Raw genomic sequence first — 19371 nt, 5'->3', positions numbered from 1 at the left:
CGCATTATATGTTAAGGACGGTTACCAAGCCAAGCAATGAAAGCAAAGTGAATGTTATGTATCGAGAGAATGATTTTTATACACAGGTTATGTGTATTAGTTTTTGTGCACGAGATATGTGTACGGTTACTAAGATTTATGAAAAATGGATTTCGTACACGAGAAAGGTGTACTGTATTTAAAAGATATCGCATGTACATTACAGGTGGGTGTAGGATTCGGGCCCATTTGTACCATGCAGCATTTAAATCTTGTGGTCAATCAAAATGATGAATTTTATTGTTTTATGATAATCCTATGAACTCACCAACCTTTTGGTTGACACTTGAAAGCATGTTTATTCTCAGGTATGAAAGAAATCTTTCGCCGTGCATTTGCTCATTTAAGAGACATTACTTGGAGTCATTCATGGCATATAGAGGTCCGTTCATCACAATGGTACCAGATGTTATTGTATTCGTTCAGGAAGATTTTGGACTGGGTATGACAATGAATCACATGATAAATTCATTTAGCATTTCATATTTTATGTGTTAGAGCACCAGGAGTCGAAGCTTTTTTTCACCGTTAAAGGGATTTAACAGTGGCGACGGTGGGAATCCCCACTCCGGCCCGCCGTTAAATCGCAGTTAAAATCCAGCGTCGGGTGTCACCGTTAGCCAGGCGACAGTGGTTGTAGCCTCAATGTTAATTTTTTTTTTCTTTTCTTTCTTATTCTTTTTCTTTATTTGCTTCTTTTTTGTTTTTAGATTTGCTGTGAAATGAAGATGGAGAGAAGAACTAGTTTGCAGGTTGAAATGGAGAGAAGAAGAAGAGGACACAAAAGAGTTTTTTAGGGTATTATCATTAAAATTGGGCCAGATTTGCAAAGTTAGGTTGGGCCAAATTTGAGCCAAATAATCTTTATAAACTGGGTCAAAATTGTTTGATAAATAAATAAATAATGCTAATGTATTTTTTTATTACTGAAATTTAGTATTGTATTTGTTTTTATATTTTTAAATATATAATTAAATTAAATAATATTATTAAAAGCGTTAAAAAAATAATTAAATATAGAATTTAACACTGAGATTTAACACTGAACTATTTCCCCTGTTTTGGCCTCAGTGTTAAATCCAGTGTTAAATTTAACACTGAGATTTAACACCAAACGACCCCTGTGCTCTTAGTGGATATGTATGATTTGGTGAGTTGTCTTTTGGTTTAATAAATAAATAAATAAAAAACGAAACCAAACATAGCAAGTGGGGTTCGGTTTGCTTTATGCTTGTCGTCCAAAAGAGATAGAAAAAAGAACATTTGTGGGATTTTTGGATCCAAGGGAATCATCCCAGCTGTCCCCACCTTTCCTTATGGATCGTGAGAGAAAAAGAAAAAAAAAATAGTTCCTTGCTTTAATTGCTTAACAACGTGTAAGAATGTTTCAAGACTCACTTTTTTTTGTCTGCCACCTTCTCACTCAAATGACAATGAATTCAAAAGTGATTTATAAAATGCCATGTATTCTATAATCAAGTGGCAAGTGAGTGTGTGTTGTTCTTGCCATTCGAAACAGAAACATAAATATTTAACAGATAGAGGAGTTTAAAGAGGTGGTGATTATTATTTGGTTTTGATGGAGTGATGAAGGTGGTGGGATGGTTGTAGCGGCCAAAACAGAAATAAAGAAGCTGTATACAGTAGCTTGATCGATGGTTGTTGTGGTTTTCCAAGAGGGTGGTGTTGGAGATTGAAGATGATGATGGGTTGATGATCAAAGGTGGTGACGAAGTGAAAAGTTGAAGTAAGAAGACAAGGTGATGGAAAAGAAGAGAGTAAGGTAATGGTGATTGTTCATGGTGTTTGGCTTATAGTTTGTTCGAATAAATATTCGAAAAACCACCTATCTCTCTCTTACTCTCTCTCTCTCTCTCTCTCTCTCTCTCTCTCTCTCTCCCCCTCCTGTTTACGACCGAAACCGATTACCACCATATTAGTTATTCTTAATGTAACAATTAGGTAATGATATACCCACTACCATTTTTTTTTAAATCCAACATCAATAGGCTATACTAATAAGCATACTACTATTCATTGTTCAAACCAATGGTCATTGAAGTGTGATGCATTACGGGTGATCAGGACCTTTCCACTTTATTTATAAAATTCTACAAAACGTTTATCTAAACGCAAAATATCAATAATTTATCAACCCGACGCAACGAGAGGGGCTTACCACTAGTTGGAAAAAAAAACACAAAGCGTCTCGTTCACGTTTCCTTATGTTACAACTTTAATTTTGTATATTAGGTGAGGTATGGATTGAAAGAGTAGCATAAGAATTTGTAAAAAATATCTCTGCATCCAATAACCAATAATATATAAATATAAATATATATAAAGTGGAAGTTTTACCTCTTACGATTCAGTATATGATGAAGATGATATCATTATATATTCTTCACCTTCGGTCCTTTAATTAGTGACTTGTGATTTCTCATATAACCTTGATCATACGAAGTTCTTCGTGCTGATAACGTGTTATAATTTTGTAGTAGGAAAGAAGAGAGTAAATTTTTATTCAAGAATGGTGTACATATCTTTACAATCGAGTGAGTATTTATAATACTAAAACTTAATTGTACATTAGTCGTTTTCATCTTCAATTATAGAGTAGGCGAAATAGTAATCAATAATTCATAATTTTACTATGCAAATAATTATTCCTCTGCATGCGTATGTAAACAGAATTATCATCCATATTTGACTTTTACTCCATATACATCTTATTCCAGTTACAAAGTTCTTAAAAAAAATAAAGAAAATCACGTCACCAGTTTGTTACACTGTTAACAAGAAAACAAATAATCAATGATTGAAGACTGAGAAAAACATCAAATCCAATATTGCACCCAAAAATCAAAAACCTAATCAGCTGTAAATTTATACAGCTTAGACTGCCATTGAAAATGTTGCTGCCACCATTGATGAATTCCATGAGCTTTCTTGAAATCATCAGATTGACTAAGGTTGACCGTTAGATAAGCCGCTGGTAGGAGATGCAACAGTTCATAATCTCCACCCATCGCACCAGACATCAGACTGCTTACTGTATATCTGGTTGCAAGCCTCCCTGCTTTTCCAACTCCAATATCTTCCATCTTTTCGCGATGCTGATAATACCCAATGTACTCTGCACATATCGGATCCGATGGATTCACAAACAAATATGGTGTCCAGTCAGCTAACACGATAAACGGATCCTCATCCGGAGCCCCATGACGATAGTTCATCGCCGCCGCAATTCCGGCCGTTACGAGACTACCGGCAATCCGAACACCGTGTTTTATCGTTTCGTTTTTTATCATCTTCTCGAGTGGGACTGAAAAATATGGTGGATTAAACAAGTAGGTTTCAAGTTGAAGTCTAGATTTCGCCATGTTTCTACCCGCCAACATTGCTATTGATGCACCTAAGGAGTGTCCGGTTAACCACACGCTTTGTGGTCCCACGTTCGTCACTGTATTCTGAACCAATTCAAAAGCGCTACGAAACCTAGGGCTTTTTTCAAGTTTATCGAATACACATTTCATGTTTAGTTTCATGTCTTCGGATCTTGTGTGAGATTTCGTGATTGTTCCACGAAAGGCTATGACATATCGTGGTGGGTATGGAGGACCCGATTGATAGAAAAATGGATGTGCGTATTTGAGCTCGTAAATAGCTCCGAAGAAAGATAAATCGCTATCGTCAACTAAAACATGTTGCAAGTGAAAATGAAATTGTTCCCACCATGGAGGTGCGTGAGCCTCGTGCCCGGTTGTTCCACGTTGGCGATCTCGTTCTAAAACGTAGACGCCTTGAACAAGGCACGCAGCAAGGGATCTTCGATGAAATGTGTTTCTCCTAGAAAAAAATCAAAACACTTATTTGATAAATTCAAAAAAGAAAATAAAAATAAATGAAAATAAAATGAAGCAAATCTTTCAAGTTACAATCTACAAACAAAGATACATACCAATCAAAAGAATTAAGAAGGTGCAAAGGCCCCGAAACATCAAATATTTCGCGAGGGGAAGCCATCATTAGTTGATTCTTGCTTCAATTTCAGGTTAGTTTCTTCTATGAATTGGCATAGTTCTGATGTTGCTATGTTGATCTACATACATACATACATTTTGCACATATAAAGTGTATGATTAGGCTTAAACAATAGAAGCAATCATGAAGATATATTTAGCAAATGCAATGTGATTGAAGGCAAAAGAGTGTGTTAGCCATTGAAATTTCTTGGGAGTTACATGTCGTGTACCAGTGATTAAAGATAAGAAATGTGTAATGAAGAGAATCATGTTGGAGTTGACTTTGACTTTGTATACACATAAATTTTTTATTTTAAGAAATTGGTTGTCATTATGAAGTAGCAGTGTGCAACTAGCGTTTATTTTAAGGTGATTATATATACCCAACCAATTTTTACAAATACACAACCAAACATGTTTACAGTGTTATGATTATTATTAAATTATTAATTAATATTTAATATTAATATATTAATATTAACTTAAAAATCAGTTTACAGCACAAAATGTGTAGTATAAGACCATAGACGTGACAAATTAGAGAAGTTTTTAACTAGTATAACTATAACTATAACTATGATGTGTAACTATAACTATGATGTGATAATATTATGAGAAAAAAGAGTGGTAGGGAGATTGTAAAAGATAGTTTTGGGATAGGTTTCACCGATTCAATTATTTTATTAATCAACGGTTCATATTGTCAACACAATTGATAAATAATACACAACGCTCCAAACTTACTCGTTGAATGATGCTTGATTGCTCGAAGCCCTGCAAAAAAGGAGCCCAAAACGGCCAATAAGGGGCGTTCTGATATTGTCGGTGGTGAACGATGGCCACATGACAGCTGTAAGACTGGTCTAACAGTTATGTTTATGTTTCGCTAGTGCTAATAAAATAGATCAACTTGCATATGCAAATGCAAGAGACTTCAAGATTCTATTCTCATAAGTCAAATTTTGGGCGAGCTGTTACTTGTACGACATCCACCTACCACACTTTTATTTCTGGTGTGTATATAATATAAAAGTGTGCATAAATAAGGTGCTTCGTAGATCATATGACCCAATTGTGTCGAAAGGTAAACCTTGACTCGATATACTTATGAATAGGCCAATAGGTTGGTTTCACCATGCCAATTAAGTCACATAGTAGATGTTGCTAAGTAAAATTCGAATTATTTATGTGCTTGGTAATAATTGGAGTAGGTGACAAGATTCTAAATTCATAATATTCGAATTATTTTTTGCCACTATTTTTGGCCACTAAACTCTTCGTTCTCTTAGTTTCTGGTTTCTTGCTCTTTGGCCATCAGTCGTACATGTCGGTTGTCCTCACACCATCATGTGTGATTTCCGGGTGATCTTCTCGGTGATCGGGATGTTGGGAGTTAGATCTTGGAGATCTCCTTTCGACTTTGCTTGTTTTTCAGTCACTGACAGTTAGGGTTCGTGCGTGTATGTGGCATTTTTTTGGTAATTCCTTCGGATTTCTTGTTGCGGCTCTTGGATGATACAGTTGATGAATGTTGCTCGTTTTTTGCAGCTTTAGGGTTTTGTGGATGGTCTGTTGCGAGTGGAGACGACTTTAGAGATTCAATTGGTTTTGTTGTTTAGGTTTTTATGTATTGTATGTCTTCGACGATCAATCAAGATTCGCGAAGTCACTAGTGTTAAGACGTGTTCAATGGTTGTTATGGTTGTGTGTTTTTTGTAAGATGTTTGCAATAGTTTCAATAGATACGGCCAAATTTAGTAGTTGTTTCAAGTAGATTGTAGGGTCTACACTTTCAAACATACTTGTTGAGGTTTGTACAATTGCAACTAATTTGATCTTCATATCTTTTCAATTTTAATATCTGTTATTCGCCGTAAAAATGTGACGAGACATTTCAACGGGCTAATATAATGCAATCTAACATTATAATGGGCTAATACGACGATCATAAATATATCCACTAACACCACTCCGAACATGTTGTCATACAAAAACATAAGAAGTTTAATTCGGTTTTAAATTAATTATCGAACGGGCTGGTCGTATTGGTTACATCGAACCTGTTCATTCTGTGTAGACAATTGTAGAAAACCTACACTTATGTGAATCAATGGTTATGTCGGGTATTATATGAAACTGCATTCATTCATAAGCTAGAAAACTAGGGATGTTCTTAATCTGTACTCTGTAGTACCATGAGAATATGGGATCATATAGATGTACTTGGAAGTTGGATTGCCTTTTTGATGTGATGGACGGACTTAGGTTTTAAGCTAATGGGTTTTGGCTATTTTCAAATCCACGATTCAGTCTGTCATTATATTCATGGTAAAACCGACCCTCTGGTGGCCTCGGCCTCACATTGTTTGGTTTTACGGCTATCATGTGAGAAAGAAATCGTGTAACCCATGTTTAAAGAGATATGGGGTTGGGATTGAACCCATTTTTACAACTTCTTGTTGCATGCCCCCCCAACACTAGACTACCATCGTTAGGACTTTATTCCTCATAGAATGGCGACATGTTTTGTAATTTTTTTATTAATATTTAATTTTGTGCATGAAAAAAATAGACTTACATGATACAACTATAATTAAAGACCGTGTATCTACACGATCTTATAAATTTATATTTATAAGATGGAGGAGTCGAAGGTGGTTAACGAGTTTTTTTTAGAGATGAAAATGTTTCAAGTGTTGATATGAGAAAGGAAATGACATGTCGTTGTTCGTTGTTAATTTTACGGTTGATGAGTTAAGTCTAAAGTCAAAACCTCTTATTGTGTTGGTAATCCGTCTTGATTCGCTCGAGTTGACTGCAAATTGATCAATCCCAAAAGTAAGTACAAGAAGAAGATAACTTCGTGTTCGGAATTGGAGAGATTCGACATTATCGTGGAAGGCTTTGAAGAGTTGTTGGTTTGAAGTAAATTGGATAGTTTAGTTTTTGCTTTACTTCATACTCTTCTCATGTTTTCCTTCGTTTAAATAGTTGTGGGTTGAATTTACATGTTTATATATTAGTTTGGTTTTGTTTGTTGGTTTTAAGTCATTATGTTGTTTGTTTGTGGTTGGTGTCGGTTGTGTTTTTCAGGTTGTATATGATTGTATATTTTTTATATTTTTACACAAATATTAACTACTATTGTTAAAAATAAATTAAAGTAAAATTTTAGATTAAGTAAATTATATCAACTGTACAATTTAAAAAAATATATATATTAAAACTCATTTTTATACAGCTATAATAATAATAATAATAATAATAATAATAATAATAATAATAATAATAATAATAATAATAATAATAATAATAATAATAATAATAATGATGATGATGATGATCATCATCATCATAAAACTTATTAAATAAAAATAAATAATTGTATTTTACTTATCTACTCTAAAAATTGTTCCCTATTAATTTATATATATCGAAAGAAATAATTATAATTGCTATTACTATTCATCTTTAAATGATAAAATAAATAACATTATTGTTATCGTTAAATATACTTTAAATAATATTAGTTAAATTTAACGTGAATATAAAAATAGTCATAGAAAATGATTAGGTGAATGAGTTCCGACATATTATTTGGACCCATTAGTAACTCCTAATCGTCGTAAAAAAACATGAATATAGAAAGAAAGTTGAGATTGAATTTACTTTAATCTTAAACCGAAGGTTATGCGCCGCCAAATGGTACTCCATCTGGCGGCCCATACTAATGATTTAAAACATCGTGTTTAATGAAGTGACATTAGATTCAAATTTATACTCGTTATATATAATTACATTGCGAGTGAAATAATGGGCCTTAAAACGATATATACCATGCTCAGTCATGCATACACAAAACTAATAATACGATATAAATTGAAAATGTTCAATGAGAATATTAAAAATGAGTAAAATGTCTTTTTTTCGGCATCCTGACGACCTCGAATGTCAAGACACTATCCAGGAGTCTTGATGCTATGGTCGTTTTAAGGTGATCTCTAGAATTTCAGCACAATATGAAACCGAAGGTTATGCGCCGCCAAATGGTACTCCATCTGGCGGCGCATATTAATGATTTAAAAAAGCTTGTTTAATGAAGTGACATTAGATTCAAATTTATATGCGTTACACATAATTGCATTGCGGGTGAAATAATAGGCCTTAAAACAATATGTACCATGCGAAGTGATGCATACACAAAATGAATAATATGAATGAAATTCAAAACGGTTAAAATCGAAAAGGCAAAATTGAAGGCTTTCGAGGTCTCGTTTCGAAAAATATTTAGGACAAATATAGTGACCCGAACTTTTCCATGTTTATATATATTAAATGAAATTGTTATTTACATGATTAAGTGTTTCCAACATGTTAAGCAATCAAACTTGTTAAGACTTGATTAATTGAAATAGGTTTCATATAGACAATTGACCACCCAAGTTGACCGGTGATTCACGAACGTTAAAACTTGTAAAAACTTAATGATGACATATATATGATTATATATATTGTTAACATGATATTATGATAAGTAAGTATCTCATTAGGTATTTTAACAATGAGTTATATACATAAAATTGAGTTTATTGAATTAAGAAACTCGAAACAGTATATATAACGATTATCGTTATAACAACGTCTTACTAAATACATATGAATCATATTAAGATATTGATACACTATGTTTAATCATGATAAATGATAAGTAAACATGTCATTAAGTGTATTAACAATGAACTACATATGTAAAAACAAGACTACTAACTTAATGATTTCGAAACGAGACATATATGTAACGATTATCGTTGTAACAACATTTAACTGTATCTATATCATACTAAGATATATTAATATATCATAATATCATGATAATGTAATAATTTAACATCTTATTAGATATAATAAACATTGGGTTAAAAAATTTAACATGATCGTTAACTTAAAGGTTTCAAATCAACATTTACATGTAACGACTAACGATGACTTAACGACTCAGTTAAAATGTATATACATGTAGTGTTTTAATATGTATTCATACACTTTTAAAAGACTTCAAGACACTTATCAAAATACTTCTACTTAACAAAAATGCTTACAATTACATCCTCGTTCAGTTTCATCAACAATTCTACTCGTATGCACCCGTATTCGTACTCGTACAATACACACCTTTTAGATGTATGTACTATTGGTATATACACTCCAATGATCAGCTCTTAGCAGCCCATGTGAGTCACCTAACACATGTGGGAACCATCATTTGGCAACTAGCATGAAATATCTCATAAAATTACAAAAATATTAGTAATCATTCATGACTTATTTACATGTAAACAAAAGTACACATCCTTTATATCTAATCCATATACCAACGAACAAAAACACCTACAAACAATTTCATTCTTCAATATTCTTCATCTAATTGATCTCTCTCAAGTTCTATCTTCTAAGTGTTCTTCATAAATTCTATAAGTTCTAGTTTCATAAAATCAAGAATACTTCCAAGTTTGCTAGCTTACTTCCAATCTTGTAAAGTGATCATCCAACCTCAAGAAATCTTTCTTATTTACAGTAATATATCTTTCTAATACAAGGTAATACTCATATTCAAACTTTGATTCAATTTCTATAACTATAACAATCTTATTTCGAGTGGAAATCTTACTTGAACTTGTTTTCGTGTCATGATTCTGCTTCAAGAACTTTCAAGCCATCCAAGGATCCTTTGAAGCTAGATCTATTTTTCTCATTTCCAGTAGGTTTATCCACAAAACCTGAGGTAGTAATAATGTTCATAACATCATTCGATTCATATATATAAAACTACCTTATTCGAAGGTTTAAACTTGAAATCACTAGAACAGAGTTTAGTTAATTCTAAACTTGTTCGCAAACAAAAGTTAATCCTTCTAACATGACTTTTAAAATCAACTAGACACATGTTCTATATCTATATGACATGCTAACTTAATGATTTAAAACCGAAAACACGAAAAACACCGTAAAACTGGATATACGCCGTCGTAGTAACACCGCGGGCTGTTTTGGGTTAGTTAATTAAAAACTATGATAAAGTTTGATTTAAAAGTTGTTCCTCTGGGAAAATGATTTATCTTATGAACATGAAACTATATCCAAAAATCATGGTTAAACTCAAAGTGGAAGTATGTTTTTTAAAATGGTCATCTAGACGTCGTTCTTTCGACTGAAATGACTACCTTTACAAAAATGACTTGTAACCTGTATTTACGACTATAAACTTATACTTTATCTGTATAGATTCAAAACTTAAGTTCAATATGAAACAATAGCAATTGGATTCACTCAAAACGGATTTAAAACGAAGAAGTTATGGGTAAAACAAGATTGGATATTTTTGTTTGTTGTAGCTACGTGAAAATTGGTAACAAATCTATATTAATCATATCCTAGCTAAATCATATTGTATTATACATGTATTCTAATATATTATATAATCTTGGGATACCATAGACACGTATGCAAATGTTTTGACATATCATATCGACCCATGTATATATATTATTTGAAACAACCATAGACACTCTATATGCAGTAATGTTGGAGTTAGCTATACAGGGTTGAGGTTGATTCTAAAAATATATATACTTTGAGTTGTGATCTAGCCTGAGACGTGTATACACTGGGTCGTGGATTGATTCAAGATAATATATATCGATTTATTTCTGTACATCTAATTGTGGACAACTAGTTGTAGGTTACTAACGAGGACAGCTGACTTAATAAACTTAAAACATCAAAATGTATTAAAAGTGTTGAAATATATTTTGAATATACTTTGATATATATTTACATATTTGTTATAGGTTCGTAAATCGACCAGTGGCCAAGTCTTACTTCCCAACGAAGTAAAAATCTGTGAAAGTGAGTTATAGTCCCACTTTTAAAATCTAATATTTTTGGGATGAGAATACATGCAGGTTTTATAAATGATTTACAAAATAGACACAAGTACGTGAAACTACATTCTATGGTTGAATTATCAAAATCGAATATACCCCTTTTTATTAAGTCTGGTAATCTAAGAATTAGGGAACAGACACCCTAATTGACACGAATCCTAAAGATAGATATATTGGGCCTAACAAACCCCATCCAAAGTACCGGATGCTTTAGTACTTCGAAATTTATATCATATCCGAAGGGTGTCCCGGAATGATGAGGATATTCTTATATATGCATCTTGTTAATGTCGGTTACCAGGTGTTCACCATATGAATGATTTTTATCTCTATGTATGGGATGTATATTGAAATATGAAATCTTGTGGTCTATTGTTACGATTTGATTTATATAGGTTAAACCTATAACTTACAACATTTTTGTTGACATTTTAAGCATGTTTATTCTCAGGTGATTATTAAGAGCTTCTGCTGTTGCATACTAAAATTAGGACAAGATTTGGAGTCCATGCTTGTATGATATTATGTAAAAACTGCATTCAAGAAACTTATTTTTGATGTAATATATTCTTATTGTAAACCATTATGTAATGGTCGTGTGCAAACGGTATATTTTAGATTATCATTATTTGATAATCTACGTAATGCTTTTTAAACCTTTATAGATAAAATAAAGGTTATGGTTGTTTTAAAAATGAATGCAGTCTTTGAAAAACGTCTCATATAGAGGTCAAAACCTCGCGACGAAATCAATTAATATGGAACGTTTATAATCAATATGAACGAGACATTTCAACAAACGCCTACGGCAGTTTGCTAACGGATAGATCCCGAAAAATACATGATTTGAAAAGACGGTGACTAAATCAGAGCTACGAGTCAAAAGATACAATAGATCGAACATTTTGGCGAAAGACACAAAACACCAAGCGCCACGAACCGTCGGTGGTGTTTGGTGCGTGGTGCGATTTTGCGAGGAAAGATGTCTTTTTCAGAATCTAGACGACCTCGATTGGCAAGCACGTTCTGAGAGTCTTGCTCGTTCGACCGTTTTAGGGTGAATTTGAGAATTTCAGCACAATCTTAAACCGAAGGTTATGTGCCGCCAAATGGTACTTGAAAGGACCCGTTCATATACATTATAAACGATTCACAATAGTTGATTACATTGCAAGATATTTGACCTCTATATGATACATTTTACAAACATTGCATTCGTTTTTAAAAGACAAACTTTCTTTACATCAAAAATTGACAGGCATGCATACCATTTCATAATATCCACTATCCAACTATAAATTGATTTAATAATAATCTTTGATGAACTCAATGACTCGAATGCAACGTTCTTTGAAATATGCTATGAAAGACTCCAAGTAATATCTTTAAAATGAGCAAATGCACAGCGGAAGATTTCTTTAACACCTGAGAATAAACATGCTTTAAAGTGTCAACTAAAAGGTTGGTGAGTTCATTAGTTTATCATAATCATTTATTTTCATCATTTTAATAGACCACAAGAATTTCATTTCCAGTTCTCATAAATATACGTCCCATGCATAGAGTCAAAAATAATCATTCATATGGTGAACACCTGGTAACCGACATTAACTAGATACATATAAGAATATCCCCTATCATTCCGGGATCCTCCTTCGGACATGATATAAATTTCGAAGTACTAAAGCATCCTGTACTTTGGATGGGGTTTGTTAGGCCCAATAGATCTATCTTTAGGATTCGCGTCAATTAGGGTGTCTGTTCCCTAATTCTTAGATTACCGGACTTTAATAAAAAGGGGCATATTCGATTTCGATAATTCAACCATAGAATGTAGTTTCAATTACTTGTGTCTATTTCGTCAAACATTTATAAAAGCGCATGTATTCTCAGTCCCAAAAATATAAAGGGTAAAAAGGCAAATGAAACTCACCATACTGTATTTCGTAGTAAAAATACATATAACGTCATTGAACAAGTGCAAGGTTGGCCTTGGATTCACGAACCTAAATTAATTATATATATTTATGTGTTGGTCAATATTTGTCTAACAAATTAGGTTAAGTCATAGTGTACCACAATCCTAATGCTCGAGACTAATATGCAAAAGTTAACAAAAGTAAATTTGACTCAAAATAATTTCCAAAAATCTATACATGATTAATATATAGTTTAAATATCGTCGTTTTATATTTTTAAATATTTTTAAAAGATTTATTAGAGTAAATAATATAATTTATTTATTAATAAATAAAATTTTATATTAAATTTATATAATAAAATATACTTATATATATATTAAGTAATAAAATTTATAGGGTTGATTTAATATCATAAAGATAATATGATAGGTATTATTAAAGTAAGTTATTACACGTAGTAAAATATGTTTGTATCACATATTTATTTGATAAAATAATATCTATAATGATAGTAAGTAAAAGTTGTATTATTTTGTAATAATAATTATTATTATAAAAATATCAATATTTATAGTTACTAAGATAACATTATGATAAAACGATAATTCTAATTATGATAACTTTAATATTTACGATAATTTTTAATATTATCTTTAAAATAATAATTCTATTTAAAATAATAATAATAATGATATTTTATAGTAACAATGACATTTCTATTAAAATGATAATTTTTGTTAAAATGATAGTTTTAATACTAACGATACTTTTAATAATAATAGTAATGATAAAAATAATAAGAACGATAATTTTATCTAAATCAATATCTTATAATATTTTAATTTCATCATGATACTCTTACTCATTATTTCCTAATCGTTTCGTTTAATAGCTTTTAATCGTCTTTTATATCGTGTTCATAATAATGATAATAATAGTAATCAAAATAATTAGGTGTTACAAATATTTATTTTAATTACACTAATATTAATAATGATAGTTACTATAACATTATTAACGATAATACTAATAATTATCTTAATGATAATATATAGTAATAATAATAATAACAATAACAATAACCATTTTTAAATAATGATATATATATTAATAATGATAATAATAATAATAATAATACTAATAATAATAATAATAATAATAATAATAATAATAATAATAATAATAATAATAATAATAATAATAATTGGATAATAATAATAATAATACTAATTATAACTTTAACGATAATAACGATAGTAATAATAAAAAAAATAACAATTTTTAATGATAAATCCCTTTTATTGATAAAGATAATAATAATCATAATAATAAGATAAAACTAGAACGACGATAAAAACGACGATAATAATAATCATTTTTAATAAAAATATTGAAAATTCAATTGATTATAACTTCTAATCCGTTCATCGAAACCATTCGATATCTAAAGGAAAAGTTCTTAATTTTTTGCTAGCTTTCCAAGGACGTGCATATCTTATACCTTATCTCAACCGCAAGTGTAACTAATTCAAGATTCAACCTAACCTGTCTAAGGGCAATATCAAAAGTACAAGCATGCATAATCCTAAATACTCGAGCACTAGTCAGGGATACACTATTAGTATGTAAAAGTTAAATTATGAGTACTCACGTATCAATATTGAGATTCAATATTGCAGGAAAGGTACGTAGACGCAACGGAAATGATAAACACTATATTGACCTCACGAGCATACCTATGAACCATACTCAATCACCTCCATAGCTATAACCCATAATTTCCTTAATCCTATCCTACTCGAAAAACAATTTCGAAACCACTCGGACAGCACTCCGTCATAATATTTTATGTATACTAATAATATCTTGAAATAATACGGAGTAAATATATATATGTAAATCGATTGAGAGAGTTTAGAGAAAAATATTTTCAAGTTTCTATAAAATAATGAAACCTATTGAATTCTATTTATAATAGATTTTTGAATTATTAAAGTATGAATTATTAAAGTGAATTATTAAAGTATGAATTATTAAATTGAATTATTAAAGTATGAATTATTAAAGTGAATTATTAAAGTATGAATTATTAAAGTGAATTATTAAAGTTAAAGTAAAGTAAAAATAAAGTAAAGGTAAAGTTTAAGTATAGTAAAATTATAAAACTATGTACGTATAATACGCGTATAAATATATATAATATTAATTTAAATCGTTATATATATTTAATAAAATAAAATATAAATATCGTTATCTTTATCATACTAGTTAAGTAATGAGTTGTAAAAAGTGGTTCTAGATATTTATAAAAGTTATATACGTTTTAATAATAAAGTTCTTTTTAAACTGAAAACGTTTTTGTACGTTTGAAACTAAATAGATCAATCGAGTCTTTTTGAGATTCAATCTTCCACTATCGTTTGTGTAGTTCTCAATGATTGACAATTTGTTCTTATTTATAAATCACTTTACCATTTTCCGAATATTGTTAAAATGGAAAGATTTCTCAAATCAACGTGGGCCTTTCAACAGAGACTTGTAATCATAATTCAATATATCTGATAATTCAATCATTTGATCTTATCTTCTAATTCCATTGATAAACATTTTGAAACAGATATAATCATATAAAGTATTTAATCTAATATTTTGTTTACGTTTCAAGTTATAATATATATACACATATACATATATAATCATATTCGTTTAATGGTTCGTGAATCGTTGGAACTTGGTCGAGGTTGAATGAATGTATGAATATAGTTTAAAATTCTTGAAATTTAACTTAACAAATATTGCTTATCGTGTCGGAAACATATAAAGATTAAAGTTTAAATTTGGTTGGAAATTTCCGGGTTGTCACAGTACTCCATCTGGCGGCGCATACTAATGATTAAAAAAAACGTGTTTAATGAAGTGACATTAGATTCAAATTTATACCCATTATACATAATTACATTGCGAGTGAAATAATAGGCCTTAAAATGATATATACCATTCTAATTCATGCATACACAACAGGAATAATATGAATGAAATTCGAAACGGTTAAAATTGAAAAAAGGCAAAATTAAAGGCTTTCGAGGTCTCGTTTCAAAAAATATTTGTGACAAACTGCTTACGACAGTTTGCCAACGGATAGATCCCAAAAAAGTACACGATTTGAAAAAACGGTGACTAAATCGGAATTACGGGTCAAAAGATACGATAGATCGAACATTTTAGCCAAAGACACAAAACACCAAGCGCCAAGAACCGTCGGTGGGGTTTGGTGCGTAGTGCGATTTTGCGAGGAAAGATGTCTTTTTCGGAATCTAGACCACCTCGATTGGCAAGCACGTTCAGAGAGTCTTGCTCGTTCGGCCATTTAAGGGTGATCTTGAGAATTTTAGCACAATCTTAAACCGAAGATTATGCGCCGCCAAATGGTACTCCATCCTGCGGCGCATACTAATGATTTAAAAAAACGTGTTTAATGAAGTGACATTAGATTCAAATTTATACCCATTATACATAATTACATTGCGAGTGAAATAATATGCCTTAAAACGATTTATACCATTCTAAGTCATGCATACACAAAACTAATAATACGATATAAATTGAAAATGTTTAAAGAGAACATTAAAAATGAGTAAAATGTCTTTTTTTGGCATCCTGACGACCTTGAATGTCAAGACACTATCCAGGAGTCTTGATGTTAGGGTCGCTTTAGGGTGATCTCGAGAATTTTAGCACAATCTGAAACCGAAGGTTATGCGCCGCCAAATGCAACTCCATCTGGCGGCGTATATTAATATTTAAAAAAGCGTGTTTAATGAAGTGACATTAGATTAAATTTATATGCGTTATACATAATTACATTGCGAGTGAAATAATAGGCCTTAAAACAATATGTACCATGCTAAGTCATGCATACACAAAAGGAATAATATGAATGAAATTCAAAACGGTCAAAATCGAAAAAAGGCAAAACTGAAGGCTTTGGAGGTCTCGTTTCGAAAAATATTTGGGACAAACCGCCTACGCAAGTTTGCCAACGGATTGTTCCAGAAAAATACACGATTTGAAAAAAGGTGACTAATTCAGAGCTACGAGTCAAAAGATATGATAGATCGAACATTTTGGCCAAAGACATAAAACACCAAGCGCCACGAACCGTCGGTGGTGTTTGGTGCGTGTTGCGATTTTGAGAGGAAAAATGTCTTTTTGGAATCTAGACGACCTTGAATGGCAATCATGTTCAGAGAGTCTTGCTCGTTCGGCCGTTTTAGGGTGATCTTGAGAATTTTAGCACAATCTTAAACCGAAGGTTATACGCCGCCAAATGGTACTCCAGTTGGCGGCGCATACTAATGATTTTAAAAAAATGTGTTAGATTCAAATTTATACCCGTTATACATAATTACATTGCGAGTGAAATAATAGGCCTTAAAATGATATATATACCATGCTAAGTCATGCATACACAAAACTAATAATACTATATAAATTGAAAACGTTCAAAGAAAACATTAAAAATGAGTAAAATGTCTTTTTCGGCATTCTGACGACCTCGAATGTCAAGACACTATCCAGGAGTCTTAATGTTAGGGTCGTTTTATGGTGTTCTCGAGAATTTCAGCACAATCTAAAATCGAAGGTTATGCGCCGCCAAATGGTACTCCATCTGGCGATGCATATTAATGATTTAAAAAAGCTTGTTTAATAAAGTGACATTATATTCAAATTTATAGGCGTTATATATAATTACATTGCGAGTGAAATAAAAGGCATTAAAACAATATGTACCATGCTAAGTCATGCATACACAAAAGGAATAATATGAATAAAATTCAAAACGATTAAAATCGAAAAAGGCAAAATTGAAGGCTTTCGACGTCTCGTTTCGAAAAATATTTGGGACAAAACGCCTACGGCAGTTTGCCAACGGATAGATCCTGAAAAAACACACGATTTAAAAAAAAGGTGACTAAATCGGAGGAACGAGTCAAAAGATACGATAAATGGAAGATTTTTGCCAAAGACACAAAGCACCAAACGCCACGAACCGTCAGTGGTGTTTAGTGCGTGGTGCGATTTTGCGAGGAAAGATATCTTTTTCGGAATCTAGATGACCTCGATTGGCAAGCATGTTCATAGAGTCTTGCTCGTTCGGCCGTTTAATGGTGATCTTAGGAATTTAAGCACAAATTTAAACCGAAGGTTATGCGCCGCCAAATGGTACTTCATCTGGTGACACATACTAATGATTTAAAAAAATGTGTTTAATGAAGTGACGTTAGACTCAAATTTATACCCGTTATAAATAACTACATTGCGAGTGAAATAATAGGCCTTAAAATGATATGTACCATTCTAAGTCATGCACATACAAAACTAATAATACGATATAAATTGAAAACGTTTAAAGAGAATATTAAAAATGAGTAAAATAACTTTTTTTCGGCATCCTGACGACCTCGAATGTCAAGACACTATCCAAGAGTCTTGATGTTAGGGTAGTTTTAGGGTAATCTCGAGAATTTCAGCACAATTTGAAATCGAAGGTTATGCGCCGGCAAATGGTACTCTATCTGGCGGTGCATATTAATGATTTAAAAAAGCGTGTTTAATGAAGTGACATTAAATTTAAATTTATATGCGTTATACATAATTACATTGCGAGTGAATTAATAGGCCTAAAACAATATGTACCATGCTAAGTCATGCATACACAAAAGGAATAATATGAATGAAATTCAAAACGGTCAAAATCGAAAAAAGGCAAAATTAAAGCCTTTCGAGGTCTCGTTTCGAGAAATATTTGGGTTAAACCGCCTACGCCAGTTTTCCAAAGGATAGATCCTGAAAAAATACACGATTTGAAAAAAACGGTGACTAAATCGGAGCTACGAGTCAAAAGATATGATAGATCGAACATTTTGTCCAAAGACACATAACAACAAGCACCACGAACCGTCGGTGGTGTTTGGTGCGTGGTGCGATTTTGCGAAGAAAGATATCTTTTTCGAATTCTAGACGAAGTCGAATGGCAAGCATGTTCAGAGAGTCTTGCTCGTTCGGCACTTTTAGGCTGTTCTTGAGAATTCGGCACAATCTTAAACCGAAGGTTATGCGACACCAAATGGTACTCCATCTGGTGGCGCATACTAATGATTTAAAAAACGTATTTAATGAAGTGACATTAGATTCAAATTTATACCCGTTATATATAATTACATTGCGAGTGAAATAATAGGCCTTAAAACGATATATATCATGCTAAGTCATGCATACACAAAACTAATAATACGATATAAATCGAAAACGTTCAAAGAGAACATTAAAAATGAATAAAATGTCTTTTTTCGGCATCCTGACGACCTCGAATGTCACGACACTATCCAGGAGTCTTGATGTTAGGGTCATTTTAGGGTGATCTCTAGAATTTTAGCACAA

General features: G+C 31.7%; 1 protein-coding gene across 1 annotated transcript; it reads right to left on the bottom strand.

Moving 5' to 3' along the window:
- Window positions 1-2773: 2773 nt before the first annotated feature.
- LOC139866656 (GDSL esterase/lipase At4g10955-like) lies at window positions 2774-4277 on the bottom strand. Its single transcript, XM_071854947.1, has 2 exons — window positions 4001-4277; window positions 2774-3888 (listed from the first exon to the last, which is right to left on the bottom strand). Exons 1-2 carry the CDS (start codon window positions 4066-4068, stop codon window positions 2910-2912), a joined length of 1047 nt encoding a protein of 348 aa, XP_071711048.1. The 5' UTR covers window positions 4069-4277; the 3' UTR covers window positions 2774-2909.
- Between the last annotated feature and the right edge of the window lie 15094 nt (window positions 4278-19371).

The sequence above is a fragment of the Rutidosis leptorrhynchoides genome, chromosome 9, assembly GCF_046630445.1.
Source record: "Rutidosis leptorrhynchoides isolate AG116_Rl617_1_P2 chromosome 9, CSIRO_AGI_Rlap_v1, whole genome shotgun sequence".
Taxonomy (NCBI): Eukaryota; Viridiplantae; Streptophyta; class Magnoliopsida; order Asterales; family Asteraceae; genus Rutidosis; species Rutidosis leptorrhynchoides.
Note: the sequence above shows the minus strand (reverse complement) of the source record. Positions and strands in the feature narration are given on the sequence as shown.